At 30.7% G+C, this 19228-nt stretch overlaps 1 protein-coding gene across 6 annotated transcripts in view; it reads right to left on the reverse strand.

Moving 5' to 3' along the window:
• The window catches only part of RPS6KA6 (ribosomal protein S6 kinase A6), a 97505-nt gene that overhangs the window by 22806 nt on the left and 55471 nt on the right, over positions 1 to 19228 (reverse strand). For all 6 annotated transcript variants that reach the window (XM_081277837.1, XM_081277836.1, XM_081277835.1 and 3 more), the window contains 10 exons: positions 16753 to 16859; positions 16266 to 16303; positions 9698 to 9840; positions 7799 to 7869; positions 7476 to 7564; positions 6099 to 6157; positions 2583 to 2685; positions 1875 to 2005; positions 1332 to 1454; positions 767 to 856 (listed from right to left, as the gene is read on the reverse strand). In XM_081277837.1, coding sequence (XP_081133963.1) covers positions 767 to 856; positions 1332 to 1454; positions 1875 to 2005; positions 2583 to 2685; positions 6099 to 6157; positions 7476 to 7564; positions 7799 to 7869; positions 9698 to 9840; positions 16266 to 16303; positions 16753 to 16859 — 954 coding nt within the window. The remainder of the gene's footprint in view (positions 1 to 766; positions 857 to 1331; positions 1455 to 1874; positions 2006 to 2582; positions 2686 to 6098; positions 6158 to 7475; positions 7565 to 7798; positions 7870 to 9697; positions 9841 to 16265; positions 16304 to 16752; positions 16860 to 19228) is intronic.

A 19228-nucleotide genomic window follows, 5' to 3' on the forward strand; every position in this document is an offset into this window, starting at 1 on the left:
ATTATTTGTCAGTCCATTTTCTGACCTGGTGTCTTAAGTATATACAGTATTCAAATAGTGTTTCAAAGAAAATAAATCAGAAAAATATTTATACCCTTCACACTCCAGGCATGTGACATGAGAGGAGCGTGTTTGTATGTGTACATACAAATAAATATATGTTCATTTTACAAATACTGTTTAACTCAAGAAACAATCCATAATGCCACAGCCAACTGCTATATAATCAAGAAAATAAGTGGTTACAGGTGCAGTCCTGTAACCCTAGTGGCTTGGGAAGCTGAGGCAGGAGGATCACAATTTTAAAGCCAGTCTCAGCAAAAGCAAGGTGCTAAGCAACTCAGTGAGACCTGTCTCTAAATAAAATACAAAACAGAGATGGGGATGTGGCTCAGTGGTTAAGAACCCCTAAGTTCAATCCCCGGTACCCTCCCCCCAAAAAGAGAAAGTAAAATCTTCCAGAACCTGGTAGACAACTATAGAATAATAAATGGTGCTAATTACAATGTTAACTACTTAACCAGCCAGAATATATTGAAGTAATGAAGACACTCTTTTTTACCAACCACTATAGTGTTTTGTTCTGTTTTGTTTTGTTTTTGGCATTCTATGAGAATAGGAGTATAGAATCTTAGGAAAAGAGAAATAATGTGGTAAATTTAAAAGTCTTCACATTTTATAGTATGACATTATAAACAGTACAAATATAAAGATACAAGTCATAACTTCTCTAATATAGATTATATTTATATTTCAAAATACTTACATCCTTTAAAGTAATAATGTTGGGATGCTGTCCATAGCGCATCAAAATTTCAATTTCTTCTGAGGGGTCTCGCTTACTTTTGTCAATGATCTAACAAATTGGATGAAAGAAAAAAAATCATTTTCTTTGTCTAAAATGAATGGAATATTTTCCATGTGTTTATACATATAAACAGATACTTAAAACTCAAGGATACTGCTTATTACATTAATATTTAAATATGTTCTATTACTGAAACTTAACAAACAAATAAGAACTTTCTTTAATATTATATTCCATTTCTCTGAGACAATATTAAATGATAATGCATTCCAAATGAATTGTAACTGTCACTGCCACTCAATCTTAATATGGTACATTAAAAGTATCCAAAAGCAAAAATTTCATGAAATGCATTGTTCCACCAAAAAAAGCCTTGCAAAGAATTTCAAAATGAAAATATTCTTAGAATTCTTTTGCATCATATTATCTCTCCTCTCTTTCTTATTCCACTGAAAATGTCTGCAGTTAACCTATATTTTAAATTGCAAATATCAAACAAACAAGTTAAACTTAGTGACAATACCTTCACTGCAAATTCCAAGTTGGTAGCTGTATGTATACATCGCTTGCAAACAGAATAAGAGCCAACACCAATATCTTCTTTCAATTCATATATTTCACCAAATTGTGCAGCATTTCCATTTATCTGTTTTTATTTTAAAAAGTAAACAAATAAGAAGAATGAAATATTTTCACATTTTCTATCTTTTGTTCTAAATATGTTCATCTTAAATCTTAAAATCTCCAAAATAACTCATTCTAGAAAAGTTTTATTAATATTTATAAATTGGTTATATAGATTGTGAATCAATCTTAAATTACAAGCTTTCTGGTTCCTCAAGGCCAATATGATCAATCAATTAGATTTTGCCAACATTTTCTTGCCAATACAGATCATTAAGTATAATTTAAGGTTTTTAACTCTCTTTTTTTCTGAACCACATAGAAACACATTTAAATTACTTTTTAAAAAAATTATGGAAAATCCACCATCAATAACAGAGAAAATAATTATCCCCAAACTTATATTTTCCCAAACTGAATAATGTGATTAAGTAGAATTTACCTGAACAACTGGCAATACATTTGCACTTGTGATTGGAGTGATTTTATATTCTTCGGCAATAGAAGTTGCAACAAAGCTAAATCCTTTGAAAAGCTGATGAGCATTTGCACTAGCTGGCAAACCAGGAGAATCTAATGTTCAAATAATTATATAATTAATATTATACAGAATTTTATGGTATAAAATGTGAGCAGTTTTTCAAATGTAAAGGAAACCATTAAATTTGACCATCTGACATACTATTTGATTTATACTATATCATTTGTCTCTCATCCCTAGTATGCATATTCCATGTGGTCAGTAATTTTTGTCTCTTTCGTTACTGCCACTTCCTCACTGTCTACTACCTGGTAGGCATTCAATATTTGTTGAATAAATATATGACTAGATAACACAATCAGTAAACCATAGCAAAATCTGAACTGAGTCTGTATAATATATCTCGAGTCTTATTTCTTGCCCTTTACCCTATATTTCAATAGCATGTCAAAAGAATTACGAAATGGGAAAAACAGTGCCTCCCACTTCTCTAGTCCCTGCTTCTCTGATAGATATGTTCTATTTAAAGACTCTACTTCACAGGAGGCCAAGAAACGCTGTACATTACTCCTTGAAAACTTATTATTAATATTTTACCAAGGATTATAGTTTATTTAATCATCAATACAATAAAAAATGTGATTTTATGTGTAAGCGTGCATTACTTACCTTTGGGCGTTTTTGCAGTAAATTCAGGATCAAAACAAAAAGTATCATCTGGTTTTCCAGAAGCAGGTTTGAAAGGTGGTTGAACTTCTCTTTTATATAATTTCTAGAAATAACAGGGTAACACAAAATACTTAACATTTAAAATGTTATTATATATGTTGAGCATTCCTAGTCCAAAATCTTAATTCAAAATGCTCCAAATTCCAAAATCTTTTGAATGTCTGCATGATATTATTGTGGAAAATTCCACAATAAATCTCTCATGACAGGTTGCAGCTAAAATGCAGGCTGACTAAAAATCTTCTGTAAAATTACCTTCAGGTTATGTGTACAAGGTATATATGAAACATGAATGAATTTCATGTTTAGACTGGCCCCATCCCAAAGGTATTACATACGAATATACAAATATTAAAATCTGAAATCTATAATATTTCTATTTACAAACACTTTAGACAAAGTAAGGTGAATTAGAACATAATATTCACAGTTCTTAAAATAAGACTCACAATTCCTTCAGATATCTGTTATTTAAATTCTTAAAAAATTTAGAGACAATGCCCCAAATCAATTGAGACCAAAAAACACAGCAATTATGCCACAACTTGCATTCACAAGGAATATAATATTCAATTTCAAGTATTAAAAAGCTGATTAAAATTCTCATTGGTGCTATAACCATATGGAATATGTCCTAATGTCAACCTGAAAATTAATCAATAATGTTTATATTATTAAAAATCAATAGTTAGATTATTTTCAATAAGTATGTATTTTAATTAAAGTACTATGATTTCCCATGGAAATGCACATTAAATGTACTATTTAGAGCTTTATTCACAGAATAAAATGCAGTATTTTAAAAAATATTTTTTAGATGTTGATGGACCTTTATTATTTTCATTTATTTATATGTGGTACTGAGAATCAAAACCCAGGGCCTCACACATGCTAGGCAAGTGCTCTTACTACTGAGCCACAACTCCAGCCCATAAAAATGCAGTCTTGTTTAACAATCTCATTTGCTAAAATTTTTATATTTAAAAACACAGTAGGGTGGAGCAAGATGGCAGCTAAGTTCCTCTGGCAATCTTTTCTCACAGACGCTCTGAATACCTATTCATCCATCAAACTACCTTCACAAAAGCTGATGAAATCAAGTCAGAGATCATAGTTCCAGTTTTTAGTATATAAAAAGGAAGCATCAAATAAGGCAGGAAGGAAAGCAATATAGTGCCTACAACAAACTTGCTTCATCACTAATGACACACTTAGACTGTAAGTGGAGGCATAGAATAAAATAGTCCATGCAAAAAGAACACAGGAATAGCCATACTTTTATCACATTAAACCAATCTTATTAAATGCAGAGACAAGGAAAAGTCTCTATATAAGGATAAAAGGGTCAATTCAGCAAAGTTAAATAACAATCCTAAACATATATGTATCCAATACAGAAGTACCAAAATATATAATGCAAATATTAATATACCTAAAAAAGAGGTAGACTTGTACTACACTACTTAGGGACTTTTAATACCCTAATCTCAGCAATGGAGAGATCATCCAGACAGAATATTGACCCACAACGAGTGGAGTTAAATTGCACCAGAGACCAGTTTTTACCACTAAGAAATGACAAATATTTGAGGATATTCGTTAACTTAATTAAAATACTATACATATATCAAAGGACTGTTACTTAAATAATATGTATAATTTTCTGATTTTACATGTTAGTTCAAAGTAAATTTAGTTTTAAAAGATAGAAAATATATGTATGCAACAATGTTTTAGAAAATTACTTTTTCACAGCTCACAGTTCCATAGAAAAATTTAGAGAGAGTTACATTAAAGGAATTTTCACATATTGAAATATGTAAACTTTCCACTAATTTATTTAAATTAAAGATTATGAAGGGTGAGAAACGTTCATCAGTGGGTACTAAGTTACACTGGGGTAGAAATCAAAAGTTCTGTTGAACTATTGCATAATAAGTTCACTATAATAACAATAATGTACTGTACATTTCAAAAAAATTTAACAAAAGATTTTGAACATTTTTAGTATAAAGAAATGATAAATGGGGTAAGGGGTTGTGGCTCAGTGGTAGAGCGCCTGCCTAGCACATGCTGAGTTTTATCCTCAGCATCACATAAAAATAAATAAATAAAATAAAGGTATCATGTCCAACTACAACTAAAAAATTAATATTTTTTAGGAAAAAGAATGATAAATGTCAGAGGCGATGGACATGTTTACTCTGATTTAAACATTACAAAACATACATGTCTCTAAACATTGCATGGTACCCCATACATAAGTACATATTTATGTTTTAATGTATTAGTTAAAAATATAAATCTAAAAAAATAAACAAACTATTTAGATATAGCAATGGGAGAAATGTACTTTCCTTTTTTCTAGGTAAGTGGAAAGGAAGAATAGAAGAGCACTGTGAGAAAATGAAAAAGGAATACAAAGATACCTAAGATTTACAGAGATATGACAAAGAGCTAGCTCCCATGCATGCATGCCCACTCAGTGGTGTTTGGGGGTATTACAACCAATGGATTACAAGATGATACAGTTTTGCAATAATCAAATTTTGCCAACTGAAACTGTGCATGGTGGCACATGTCTGTAATCCTAGTGGCTTGGAAGGCTGAAGCAGGAGGATCATGAGTTGAAAGCAGGCCTCAGCAAATTAGTGAGGCCCTAAGTGATTCAGTGAGTTGTTGTCTCTAAATGAAATATAAAAAAGACTGGGGATGTGGCTCTGTGGTTAAACACCCCTGAGTTCAATCCCTGGTACAAAAAAATAAAATAAAATTGCCTACTAAAACCTGTTCTACAAGCCAGAGGAAGAAATGACTTGATCAGTGAATAGCAGCTTTCTATCTCTGCATTAAAATAGATACTCTTTTCCTTTTGAGGGGATTTCAATACTCATGACAGAACCACATAATATCAAAAATGTTTAACTATGATTAACACATAAAATATATAAAGCTGCTCTATAAATCAAACAAAAACTAAATCTAAGAAACTCTTATTAGTTTGAGAAGAGCAAATTTTAAAAATCTATACATGACCCAGTAGAATTTATCAGTTTGATTTCCTATCCTGTCAAAATTTAATAAGATTGTTTGTAAGATTCTTAATACATTTAAATTTTTCAATTAAATACACCTTACATTCTTCATATACATTTCCTATAAGAATCTGTTATGTACTTCACACCCTTTCCCTTTTTTTCCCTCTTATATTCCCTAGCTCAGAATAAGGGCAAAAGATTAACTACATTTAACAGATATAACAATTGATAAAACAAAAATATACCATTACCACACACCTACTGGTTCATGATAAATTCCATGATTTGCAATATTTATAAAAAAAATCTCACTCTAAATATGACACATGGATTATCAGCAAAGTCCATATATTTTACTTATAATTTTTATGCTCCTTCTAATATAAAGTTATTTAAAAAAACTTTCTACTCAACTTACATTCCAGTCAATATTTGCAAAAAAAAGATGTCTTTTAATTTCCTCAACTCCTTCTGAACCTATAAAAATGGAAAGAATACTTTAATGGCATGCTTTAAAAAAATCTTGCTACTTGGTTTAATTGGCTATTATCTGTTAATAGGATTATACACATTTCATAGAGTTAATAGGATTATACACATTTCATAGAGTGAAAACATCTATGATTTCTTTTCTGGCATGTTATTCATTTGTCTTTTTACTTCACTACAATAAAAAAAAAAAAAAACTGATGTGATGAGAGCCATTAGCCAAGTAGGTATGACAATTTCCTTGCCAGCGTACCCCGTGTTGCTTAGAGGAAGGACTTGCCTTGGACATTTGCAGTGACATTGCATGTATGTTTGAGAAAGGTGACCCTGCTCAAGGACCAGGGTGGATCCGAGTTTAGGGAGGATCCTACTGGATTAGGGCGGATCCAGGTTTAGGGTGTATCCTGCTGGGAATAGGGAGTATCCCGGCTCCTTGTGTTTAGGGCGGTTCCAGGTTTAAGGTGAACCCTGCTGGGAATAGGGTGTATCCTGCTGCCTCAGGCACGCCCGCTCCTTGAGTTCCCATTGAGTTCTCCTGGGATTCAAAAAGTATTTGGGACTTGGAGCCTGGTGGAATACGTGGATTTGGCCCAGAACGTGGATTTCCTCAGAACGTGTGTAGAGTGCTGGTGTGAGTTCGGGAATAAAGAGTTGCTGTTTGAATCTACAAGGTCTGAGTGTCTCGTGATTTTGTGCCCAGCCAGACTGCGGCACTGATGTTCATAATGAACTGTACAGGGTAGTGAATTCGTGTTCAATATAACATTAAAAGTATATTTTCTTTACTTCATAATTCAACCCAATACCTCAGGTTTGTATGACAAATTAAAAACTACAAGGAATAAAGTCATTCTATTATTTTAACTAAACAATTCAAATAGGATAATAGGATCACATCTAGATCCAGAGAAAGGCTATCAGAAAGTAGTCATATAATAAGTATCAATGGCAACATTCTATTTACTTTGAAAAATATTAGGAAGAACAAAATAATTATCCTCAAATATCTAAAAGGATTACCTATACAAGGTAAGATTCTGTGAATTATGTCAAAATAGGTAATCCATAACATATACATACTGATATACATAAAATAAAAGTTTTGATTAACTAGTCTAGTCTATTTTTAACCTTTTAAACTTTTATATAATAAAGTTTATTGTTTCTAGAACAAAATGCACAATTCCAGGCATAATTGTGTAGCAAACGCAAATGAACTTAACACTTAAAACAAGTAAGAATAAAGATGTAGTTATACTCCCCAAGTTGCAGTATATAATTTTAAAGATAAGAAAATAAGCATTACCCAATCTATTTGATGGATTTCTTTTGAATAACATCCTTAGAAGACTCTGTGCTTCAGCACTAAGAAACTGAGGCATTCCAAGTTTTGCTCTGAAAAAGAGGATTTTTAAAAATTTTACTTAAACTGATCACACTTGTAAATGGACAAATCTAAAAACAAATCTTAACTTTTTTTTTTTACAATGGCAAATAGTGTCCCTTATATTGTAGGGAATATAACAAAACATTAAAATGTTCTTTTGCCTCAATGTAAAATCAAATTAATTTTCCCCAAACTGAAAGCAAGTGATTTGTTTCGAAAATAAAATGAGTGTGCATACTTACTTTAATATCATATTCATGGTCTCATTTCTGTCTTTACCTTGAAATGGCAGAGTACCAGTAAGCATTTCAAACTAAAAGAATAAAATAACCTCAGAGTCAATTTAGCACAACTTAGAAAATATAATAAAATTTCTTAGAAAAAACTTGAAACTTGTAGTACATGATCATTAAATTATTCAAGATTTACATGAGACTGGGTCAAAATAGAACTAGAAAACTTGGTCACTTAAGGAAATAACATTGTTGACATGGAAATCTTAACCACCCCTCAAATGCTACATTTGTTAAAAGTAAATTCTTTCCCCTCTAGCTGTCATTACCATTTTCTATTAATGTACCACTCTTTCAATCCCTAAATTTCATAAATTTTAGTGATACTTTTTTCTTTGATCTTTATCCTTGCTTTCATCTGTATCACTTAAACTGTTATTAAAGTTAGTCATGACTTTAAACTGTTATTAAAGTTAGTCATGACTTCATTTGAAATGATTTCCTCTTCTTAAATTCTAGAATCTTACAAGTGTCTTGTAAGGCGTTCTTTTAGTCACCCTATTTCTAGTTTCTTATACTTCCAATCCACTTATATATTGCTGCCAAAGCTAATATTCATAAAGCACATATTTTCTCTAACTTGCATCCTGTTTAAGAATCTACAATATTGTATTACTTCTCAGAAAATCAACACAAACACTTACAGGTTTGCAGTTTCACTTCCTCCAACTTTGCCCTCTTTCTTCACTACTCTAGTCAAACTAGTTCCCAAAGCCTTTGCTGATATCATCATAATCCTCTCCTTCTTGACATGCAACGATTCAAATTTTACCTATCACTCAAGGCATAACCTGAGTTCTAGCTCCCCTTTTTTTCTAAATCAACTTTTATGAAGTTTCTCTGAATCCTAAAGTACTTCTGGATAGTTTATTTAGCTATTGCAATTGTTTCCACAACCAGATTGTATGTGTTCTAGGTCAGATAAAATGCCAAATATACTTCAAGTCAGTTTCCACCTCACTGATGTGTCATACATTGTGTCATTCAGTGATAAATAGGCAATCCTTCTTGACATGCAACGATTCAAATTTTACCTATCACTCAAGGCATAACCTGAGTTCTAGCTCCCCTACTTTTTCTAGGTCAACTTTTATGAAGTTTCTCTGAATCCTAAAGTACTTCTGGATAGTTTATTTAGCTATTGCAATTGTTTCCACAACCAGATTGTATGTGTTCTAGGTCAGATAAAATGCCAAATATACTTCAAGTCAGTTTCCACCTCACTGATGTGTCATACACTGTGTCATTCAGTGATAAATAGGCAAAGTGGATTATCAGATGTCAGAAGCAAATTATATCTGATTTAATAGCTATTTACCTATCATCCTACTCACTGCTATATATTCTATGTGTAATCTCATATCAAATTAGTCAGTCTGTCTTTAATAAGCATCTAATAAATGATCCCTAGTCTAATTACTGTGTGATGAAAAGTAACACAAAACACAATTCTTCCTTTCAAGAGGATTACATTCTAGGCAATGCCTGAAACAAATGGACAATAAGACATTGTATGTTAAGGTGATAAACTCTGAGATATCAAATTAAAATAAAAAATCATATAACTGCTAAAATCAGCATTCTGAAATCTAGAATCTGAAATACCTTGCTCAAAGTCTCAAATTTGTAAAGTTTAAAACAATGCTGCCATTTACCTTTGTAGTAACAACTTCAAAAGACTAAAATCCTAATTATTTTAAAACAGCTAGCCAACCACAACTTTTAAGCATTAATCATGAATTAACAGAAGCTTATTTTTAGTGACACATTCCAAAATTTTAACTAAACTAAAATTCTAAATAATATGAACTATATTCTGACATGATTAATAAAAATAATACTACTTACCATAAGTACACCATATGACCACCAATCAGCACTCTGTGAATGGCCTCTCCTATTTACTACTTCAGGAGCCATATACTCCACTGTACCACAAAATGAGTAGGCCTTCTTTTCCTGATCTACTGACTCCTTGCTGAGTCCAAAGTCTATAACAACAATATAAAAACATTGAAAACCTTCAGAAAATAGAAAACAACAACAAAAAAATAAGGTGTTAAACATGAAAACAATTAATGGACAGTCTACAATTACTCCTAAGAAAACTATACAACGAGACCAACAATAGAAAACAGCCTATATTTCATAATGATACACTTGAAGAAGCGAAATACTGTTGGATTAAATCTCATGATCACAATACCTACCTTCAGGTCTGTGCTACAGTATCATGCAACAGTTTTGAAAGAATAACATTTAAATCAAAGTTGTCATATGGACCTAAACTTTAAAACAGACAAAGGCGAGGTAGCAATTTAGAGTTTTAAAATATTAAAAAAGCAAAATTTTGCTAAGGCAAGTTGCATTTTTGTTTAAAGCCTTCAAAAAACTAAATATATGAATATAAAATCAATTTTATTTTTATTTACTAGGAACAGAGATTTGTAAATTGAAATTTTAAAGGTACCATTTTAACACTCCCCAAATCCCAAGAAACCCACAGGCAAAAATATACAAAATATATGCAAAATTTGTATGCTGAAAATTGAAAACTTTCATGAAAGTAATAAAAGTAGACCTAAATAAATAGAGAGAAATATTGTGTTTATTGGCTGGAAGATTCAATGTTGTTAAGAGGTCACCTTTCCAAAAACTGATCTATGGATTCAATTAAAAACTTCAATAAAAACCCCTGCAATTTTTTGTTAATTCAACAAATTGATTCCAAAATTTATATGAAAAAACCAAACCTGTACCTTCTCTTTCCCTCCACTGCTAACTTCCTCTGCCCCATGATGTGCATGCTTTATTCTACTAAATCCCCTTCTATTTTTATTACTATTTTCATTAGTACATTAAAATTATATATGAAATCTGTATTCATTGTGGTACATTTGTACATGGATACATCATAATCTGGAAATTTCATTCCCTGTAACGTTCCCATGTTCTCCCCTAATCTCTTCCTCTCAAACCCCTTCCACTACTCTACAGGTCTTCTCTCTATTTTCATGAGATTCGGTTTTTTTTTCCTATTTTTTTAAATCTACAAATTCCACATATGCAAGAAAACATTTGACCCTTGGCTTTCTGCGTGTTTTTTTTTTTTTTTCATCTCACTTAGCATGATGTTCTCCTGTTGCATCCATTTACCAGCAAATAACATAATTTTATTCTTCTTTATGGCCAAGTAAAACTCTATTGAACATGTACACATTTTCTTTATCCATGTGTCTTTGGTGAACACCAAGAATGATTCCATAACTTGCTGAGTGTGTCACTGTTAAAAGATTTTAGTGTTATACCTCTAACTCCATTTCCCCCGTAAGTCCTACAACTTCTACTGTATGATTTTGCATACTGAAGTGATTAAGATCACATTAGGACCCACTGTAACAGAAATGGCTATATATTGCCAAATGATTTATTGGAATATTGCAAAAACAATTCCGTTGAAAGTCAGATTTTTAAACAAGTCATGCCAGAATAGGAAAAGTATTAATAAAAAATCCATCCTCATGCCAAAAGCAAAGATTAATTCAAAATGGATCACAGATCTATATTCTCATAAAATTTCAAACTATAAATTTCCAAAAGAAAATGTAGAAAGAAAAACTTGGTGAACCTGTGAGATAAGAATTTCTTAGATACAACATCAAAAGTATAATTCATAGAATAAAAAAAGCTGATGTACTGGATGTCATCACAATAAAAACTGGTCTTTAAAAATATTCTAAGAGAATCAAAAAGAAGCTAGATGGGAGAAAATATTTGCAAATCACATATTACATAAGTGACTTATATTTTTAGTATATAAAACCCACAAAATTCAATATGAAAAAAATAATCTAATTTTTCCAAATGGGCAAAAGATTCAAAGAGGCACTTCTCCAAAGAAACCTATACATGACAAAATGCTCAGTTTCATTAGTTATTAGAGAAACACAAAATAAAACCATAATTAGATATAACTACATGTCTATTAGAATAGCTAAAATAAAACATACTAACACCAGGAACTGGAAAGGATAAAGGGCAACTATGGGTCTCATACACTGCTAGTGGAAAGGCAAAATGGTACAACCAAGCTGGGAAAAAGTGTGGAGGTTTCTTATTAACTATACACTTACCATATGATCAAGTATGTCATACTTAGGTGATTACTCAAGTGAAATAAAATGTATGTTCATGCAAAAACTTATATACAAATGTTTACTGCAGTTTTATTCATTACTGCCCCAAACCGGAAATAATCCAAATACCCATTAATTGCCAAATGGATAAACAAACCAAGGTACCACCATAAAATGGAAATATCACTCAGCAATTAAAAAAGTAGTGATACATTCAACAATACAGAAGAATTTCAAATCCAGTACCCTAGACAAATATAGCTGGGCTTAAAAGGACATATAATGTTATGTCTATGTTTATATACTTCGTGGTAAAGGCAAAACTGTAGTAACAGAAAGTAGGTTGTTGTTAGCTTGAAGTAAAGGGAGGACTGATTTTTAATGGTCTAATTTCAGGAGCTATAGAACTATTTTGTACTATTATCTTGTTGCTAGTTATAAAAGTATAGTATTTGTTAAGACTTGCAGAATCATTTTTTAAATAAAACTTTATATTTTAAAATAATTGCAGTTACATAAAACATTACAGGCATCTTATTTACCCTTTCCCCAGTTTCCCTCATGATAACATCTTGAAAAATCATAATACAATAAAATAGCCAAGATATTGACACTGGTGCAATCAAGATATTGATTCCCATTACAAGGATCAGAAAGATCAGTTTTACTGTATGTGAATTATACACAATTTTAAAAATAAAAAGCTACAAGACCAATATGGGTCACATTAGATTGGGTAGAGAGAAATAATGGGAGGGGAGGGTAGGGGAGGGGAGGGGAGGCGGGGGAATGGAAGGACAGCAGAATAAAATAGACATTATTATTGCTGTGGATATATTCGTGACTGCATGACCAATGTAATTCTGTAACCTGTACACTTAGAAAAATGAGAAATTATATCCCATCTCATTCAAATGTATGATATGTCAAGAACATTGTACTGTCACGTGTAACTAATAAAAAAAAGAAATAAAATAAATAAAATAAAAAGCTACAAGACCAATATTACATCTTATGATAGAAGACAACAATAACAATTTTAGGGCCCCTCAACGTAGATTTTATCACAAATGCTCAATATTTTCATTTAAAGTATCTCTTATCCTTATTTAATAACTTTATATACTATAATTTTAATTTTTAAAAACCTTTTTAATCTTAAATATTAACCTGTTGTATTTTGAGACTTTTAAGACATGCACATTCCTTTTAGAAAATTAAATATTAGAAAATTAAATATAATAACAGTCTTTGAGGTCAGTTCAGCTGCATCTCTTATAGAGAAGGATACTGGCTTCTCTGTTCACTTCAGGGAGAGGGGGAAAAGGAAGAGAATTTTTTTTTGTCTTTCTGTTACTTTCCAGAGATTTACACCAAGAGATAAAAAGTTCCTTTGTCATAAAATTTCTGACAAAACTGATGTTTAACACTAAAGTCTGCTCAGCAATTAAATGACAAAAATTTTACCATTATAAAGCAAGCCACAAGATTAAATGAGATAGATATTAAACACTGTTTTTTCCAAGCAACTAGTTTGGAAAAAAAAATATAGAAATCAGTGACATAAAGGAAGGGTTTTGGGAAGAGGAGGTCAAGAGTGTATTTCACATCATTGCAAACTTAAATGACTCTAAGATTTTAAATTTTAAAATGCATGCCCAGAACACAATCAATTTGATGAGGATTTATAATTAAGCAAAAGTAATTCCAATGGTAAACTACTAAAATGATTTTCTTATGTACACATTTTCTCTAAAATACTTAAGAACTCTGTGATTTAAATTTTTATACATTTCTCATTCCTACCTTTCTTACCAACCCCTAAATTATGGCCCTCAAAACCATATTATAGCAACTACAGAATTTAATTCTGAGTTCAAGTTATATTTTTAATGTGTTATTATTATTACATATTTTTTCTACTAACAGGCAAGTCCTTCTATAATTAAGATTTTTTTATATACTACAGAGGGTAAGTTTTCAGAATTATTAAGTCGTGTACAATATAAATAGTGCACAACCAAGTATGCAGATATCTGTGGATACCTACTCTCCTTTTAGTAATGTTTGGCTATACAATCTAATCTCAGTATGAGACAAATAATCCTGAAAGCACCTTTAAAGCAGAAACTTTTCTATAGTCCATTGCCATTCCACAGTAGCTTGTTAAAACATTAGGTCCATTCCTAAGGTTTCTTTTGCAATACCAGAGATTGAATCCAGGGGTGCTCTTACCTTGAACTGCATCCCCAGTCCTCTTAATTTTATTTTGAGACAGTCTTATTAAATTTCCCAGACTAGCCTTGAACTTGTGATACTTTTGCCTCAGCCTCCAGAATAAATTGGATTATAAGTCAATGCCACTAACATCCAGCTGTCTTGAGAAGCTTGAATATCAACAGGTAGGGGGGAAAAAGACCAATGCTTTTGTCTAAGATTACTCTTGGGAAAGTTTACAATGTTGGAGATGATTCTGCCTAGATAAAAGACATTCCTAAATCACTATAGTCCACCCAGAGCCTACTGGTATCAATGAAAACAGCAATCAGCCTGCTATATTTTGATTATAGTGTTTAAAATGTCAAATAGAAAATAGGAAAATAAAGAGAAGGAAAGACAAAGCAGGGGGAAAAGGCAGAAAAAGAAGAAAAATTAAAAGGAAGGAAGGAAGGAAGGAAGGAAGGAAGGAAGGAAGTAAAAAGAAATTAAAGAAAAAATATAATAGAAGAAAGTTTTAAAATAATTGCTGTAAAGGGTCTCACTTTAACAAACCTTACTGGAATACTTCTGAGGTTTAATCCACAAGTGTACTTTTTATCACAAAACTCTGAATTAGGTTATAATCATAAAACTATAAATCACCAAATAATATTCATTATTGTATATTTCCTTTAAAATAAATAGCGGTACAACTGTAACAAAAATACCCTGCATTGTAAAAAGAAATAATAAGTCATATTTTCTTACTATCACATACCTTGTGTCCAGTGCTTATAAACTAACATTGATCCTAACTACTCTTTCCTCCTCAGCCAGTTTAAGTCTCTAAAAGCTATAAAAAAGCAGAATTTCAATTAGAAGACTAAATATAATACAACTTAGCATAATTATTCACCCAACTAAACTTACTGTGGTGGAGAGATAAAGGTAAAATTTATTCTACTCTTTTTTCCATCTCCTTTTGTCATCTCTGACAAAACAGATATGACATATTGAGAAAAAAATGAAAGGAGCAATTAAATTCCAATTAGCTTTTTGATTAAAGTTCAATTGCTTTAAAATATAAAAATTATATGTTATATAAAATTTCAAAATTCTTTTGTTCTTTCTTCATACTTTTTCTTTTCAGCTTTCAATCCCTTGCAAACTTACACTGTTTCTTAGATATATGAAAAAAGAGAATCAGGCTATGAAACAATAAGATTCACTAAAATTTGTATTAACTTTGACACATTTACTTTTGTTTTCAAAGTAACACCTTTATACTTTAATTTTACATTGATGCAGTGCACTAAGGAATTTAGAGCAACTAACCTTCTAAACTTCTACCAGTATAAAATTGTAAAGATCAAATCTTCATTTTATCTCTTTTCTTGCATGCTGATAATTGAATGTAGAATTTACTATCTACTCAAAGCATATGTAAACTTTGAGATTGGTCCACTCAGCAAAATGCCTTTGAAACCCATGCAAATTATACCAAGAATTAATGGTACTTTCCTTTTCATTGCTGAATAGGATTCCATTATATGGATGCGTCACTGTTTTGAAGAACACCTGGGTCTTTTCCAGTCTTGGGTTTTTACAAACAGAGGAGCTTTGAACATTCATGGATAGGTTTTGGTGTGAATGTAAGTTTTTACTTCTCCAGCTAAACAGGAGAGTGATTGCTATGTGGCTCTACAAAACTAGTTTATATAATACTCTCAGAATAATAAAATTATAGATATAGAACAGAAAAGGGTTTGCAGAGTAAATAAATGGGGAGAGAGGTTGTCACTATATTTCAAACATCATGAGTATTGTAAAATCTTTCAGTCTATGCTGAAAATAAGATCATGTATTTTAGGTAGAAAATCAAACACTTTTATTTGTACAGTGCCTGAATTTTAAATTATAATTAAAATTTAATAAAAGCTACCTAATCTTTAATTAAACTTATTTCACTAGATTAACAAAATGCAAATCGAATGATGAAAGAAAAAAAACAGACTGAGACAAACAGTAAAATAATGAAAAATGAAAAACATTGGGTTTAGTACATATGAAAATTTGCATACCTGTTAACTTGATATGTCCTATTTCATCAAGCAAAATGCTGCAAAAAAAATTCACATTCAGTAAGATGGAATAAAATATTTCATATAACACATTTATATAAAAACATCATAAATTTAAAACAGGTCATTATTTGGTATATTAAAAAAATTTTAAGTAATTAACTTAAAACTAAAGTTTGTTTGTATGAAGATTACTTTTCATAAATCAGTTTCATTATGTAATTCAGGGATTGTGGCTCGGCAGTAGAGAACTCGCTAGCATGTGCGAGGCGCTGGGTTCAATCCTTAGTACCACATACAAAAATAAATAAATAAAAAAAGGTATTGTGTCCAACTACAACTAAAAAATATTTAAAAATTAAAGCATGTAATTTTTACAGAATTTCTTATAATTTTTTTTTTTTAAAACTTAATGGGTTATGTCAAAATGTAGTTCTCATAGTAGAAATATAAAAAACAGTGATACATAAGGAGAATATAGTTTTACTTTTCTGGCTTCAGGTCTCTATATACAATTCCTAATTGATGCAGATGATCCAAAGCAAGGGCCAGTTCTGCGAGGTAAAATTTCACATCTTCCTCTGTAAACAGAACCTGAAATAAAATAATAATATACCATTTGATCTTTCTTCTAATATTGAGTATTTTAAAAAATGTACTTCTTTAAAAACCAGTAGACAAATTTGGGAAAATAATAAGAAAATGAGTGTAGTCAATTCTTATTGATTGGAATAATGATTATGTATACAAAGAATTAAGAATTCTAGATAGGTGAAACTAATTTCTTTATGAATCTTTTTTCTTAAATATTACCCATTTTAATGTTAATCTTTCTAAAACATGATATTTTTATATCTTCTTATACTAAGTATACTACATACAATTCACCCTTTTTGATTATCTTGTGGTACACTTAGGTATTTGAAGTATATGATATTTTGCTTTAACACTGGTAATTCCATTATTTGTTACTCTCTTTTTCACCATCTACTCTCACTTCTCAGGTATTTCATTTCATTCAGCTATACAAACTGAAAGTCTCTAATATACCACTATGAATTGTTAAACTAGTAGCTATCATATCACACACAATTCTAAACTCATCTCCGATCTAAGAGGTACCTCTAAGCCTCTTCTGTTAGCAAAGTTTATGAGTTTAATGACACTGTATTCCAAAATCTTTCTGTACTTGGAAAGAGAGCTGTTATAACAAAATGAACACAGTATTAAACTTGAAACCAGAAAACACAGTTTAAAATCAGACATCACTTAGCCCCCTTAGCCTCAGTTTCTAAGTCTAAAAAATAAGGAAAATATCTGTATTATTTCCCTCGGTTCTTGTCAGAATTAAATTAGTTTATATGGGGCAAAAATATTTTTAAACTATAAAATGTTTTATGTACAACAAGAAGCTATTGTTGTAACAGTTTACATCTATATTCATTCACAAGTAAATGTTAATTTATATACCAAATTTGGAACTATTCCATGATTACATGTAAATTTTAGAGTTTATTAAGGGCTTCCAATTGACAAAAGTGTTTTTTTAAGCCCTGAGTTATTTTCATTAAAAAATGGGTCATTAATAAGGCTCAAAATTTGAATAAAATATCATAAAATCCAATAACCAGTTTCGCCATTTAGTATTATGGCCACAACATTTCACAATACATAATTCAAACTACTAATAAAACTCCAGAGAGTAAGCAATTAAAGATACTTTTTAAAATAATCAATGGAAAAAATATTCATTATCTAAGTTTCAGAAGCATTAATTTGGACTGTTTATATTATAGAAAACAATACTGGTTACTTGTTTAAACTTACGGGCAAGAATAATCAAAATGTTCATTGAAACCTAACACAAGAGTAAACCCTAAGTAAAAGTTTTTTACAAGTATAAAGGAAGAGGGCTAGGGATGTGGCTAAGGGGTAGAGAACTTGCCTAACATTCATTAGGACATGGGTGGTTTAATCCCATCAGGGAAAAAAAAAAACTCAAAGGAAGAAACATTGTCTAGATTAAAGTTTATGTCAAACCTAACATCAAGCCATGAAGTTCTCTGGGTACAAAGCCTCATGATTTATACAAATAAGAAATTTACTAAGTAACAACTATGCACCAACTACAATTAATTATATGTTAAACATTGTACATTCATTATTTTAAGAGTCTGCCAAACAACTCTATAAAGTAGGTATTAGCCACATCTTACAAATGAGATTTGGTGAGTAACTAATTTGCCCAAAATAATATACCAAGTATGAAGGTTAAGGATTTAAAGACAGGGATAGGATATGTGCCCCTAAGAATGATCTTTTCCACAGAAGCCACTTCTATCACCTGACATACTATGATTTCTTTCTAAATTTTAAGTTCACTGCCAATAATGCTTTCATATTTTTTAATTACCCTACTCATAAATCCCTCTCCAAAATGAAAATCATTCAAAATTTCAGTATGAAGAAAAACTCTCTTAATCTGTCATTACAGTTTTATTATATTATTTGTGTATATATATGTATGAATGTATGAATTATACTAACATACTTGAAGTCAAGCTATACATATTAGTGTTCTCCTTTATCAGAATTTAATATTATGTTATAATTTTATATTAGTTATCCTAACTTAAACAGTTTTCAACAATTGCACAGAATTAACCATACTCATTTGCCATGATGTACGTCACTGTTCTCCTGGATAATTAGGATATTTCCAGTTTTTCACTGTTTAAAATAACTATGAAATAGGCATACATCTTTATCAGTATAATGATTATTTTCCCAAAATGAATTCCTCAGGAATAAAACAGGTATAAATAGGTATAAATAGTCCAAGATTCCTGATATACACAATAAAATTGGTTTCCAAAAAGGTTACAATAGTTTCCACTCCCATCAGCAGTTTAAGATGGCATTTGTCTTTCCACATCTATGACACCATCAAATAAACCATTAAA

Source organism: Spermophilus citellus (genome assembly GCF_964194105.1).
Source record: "Spermophilus citellus genome assembly, chromosome: X".
NCBI lineage: Eukaryota > Metazoa > Chordata > Mammalia > Rodentia > Sciuridae > Spermophilus > Spermophilus citellus.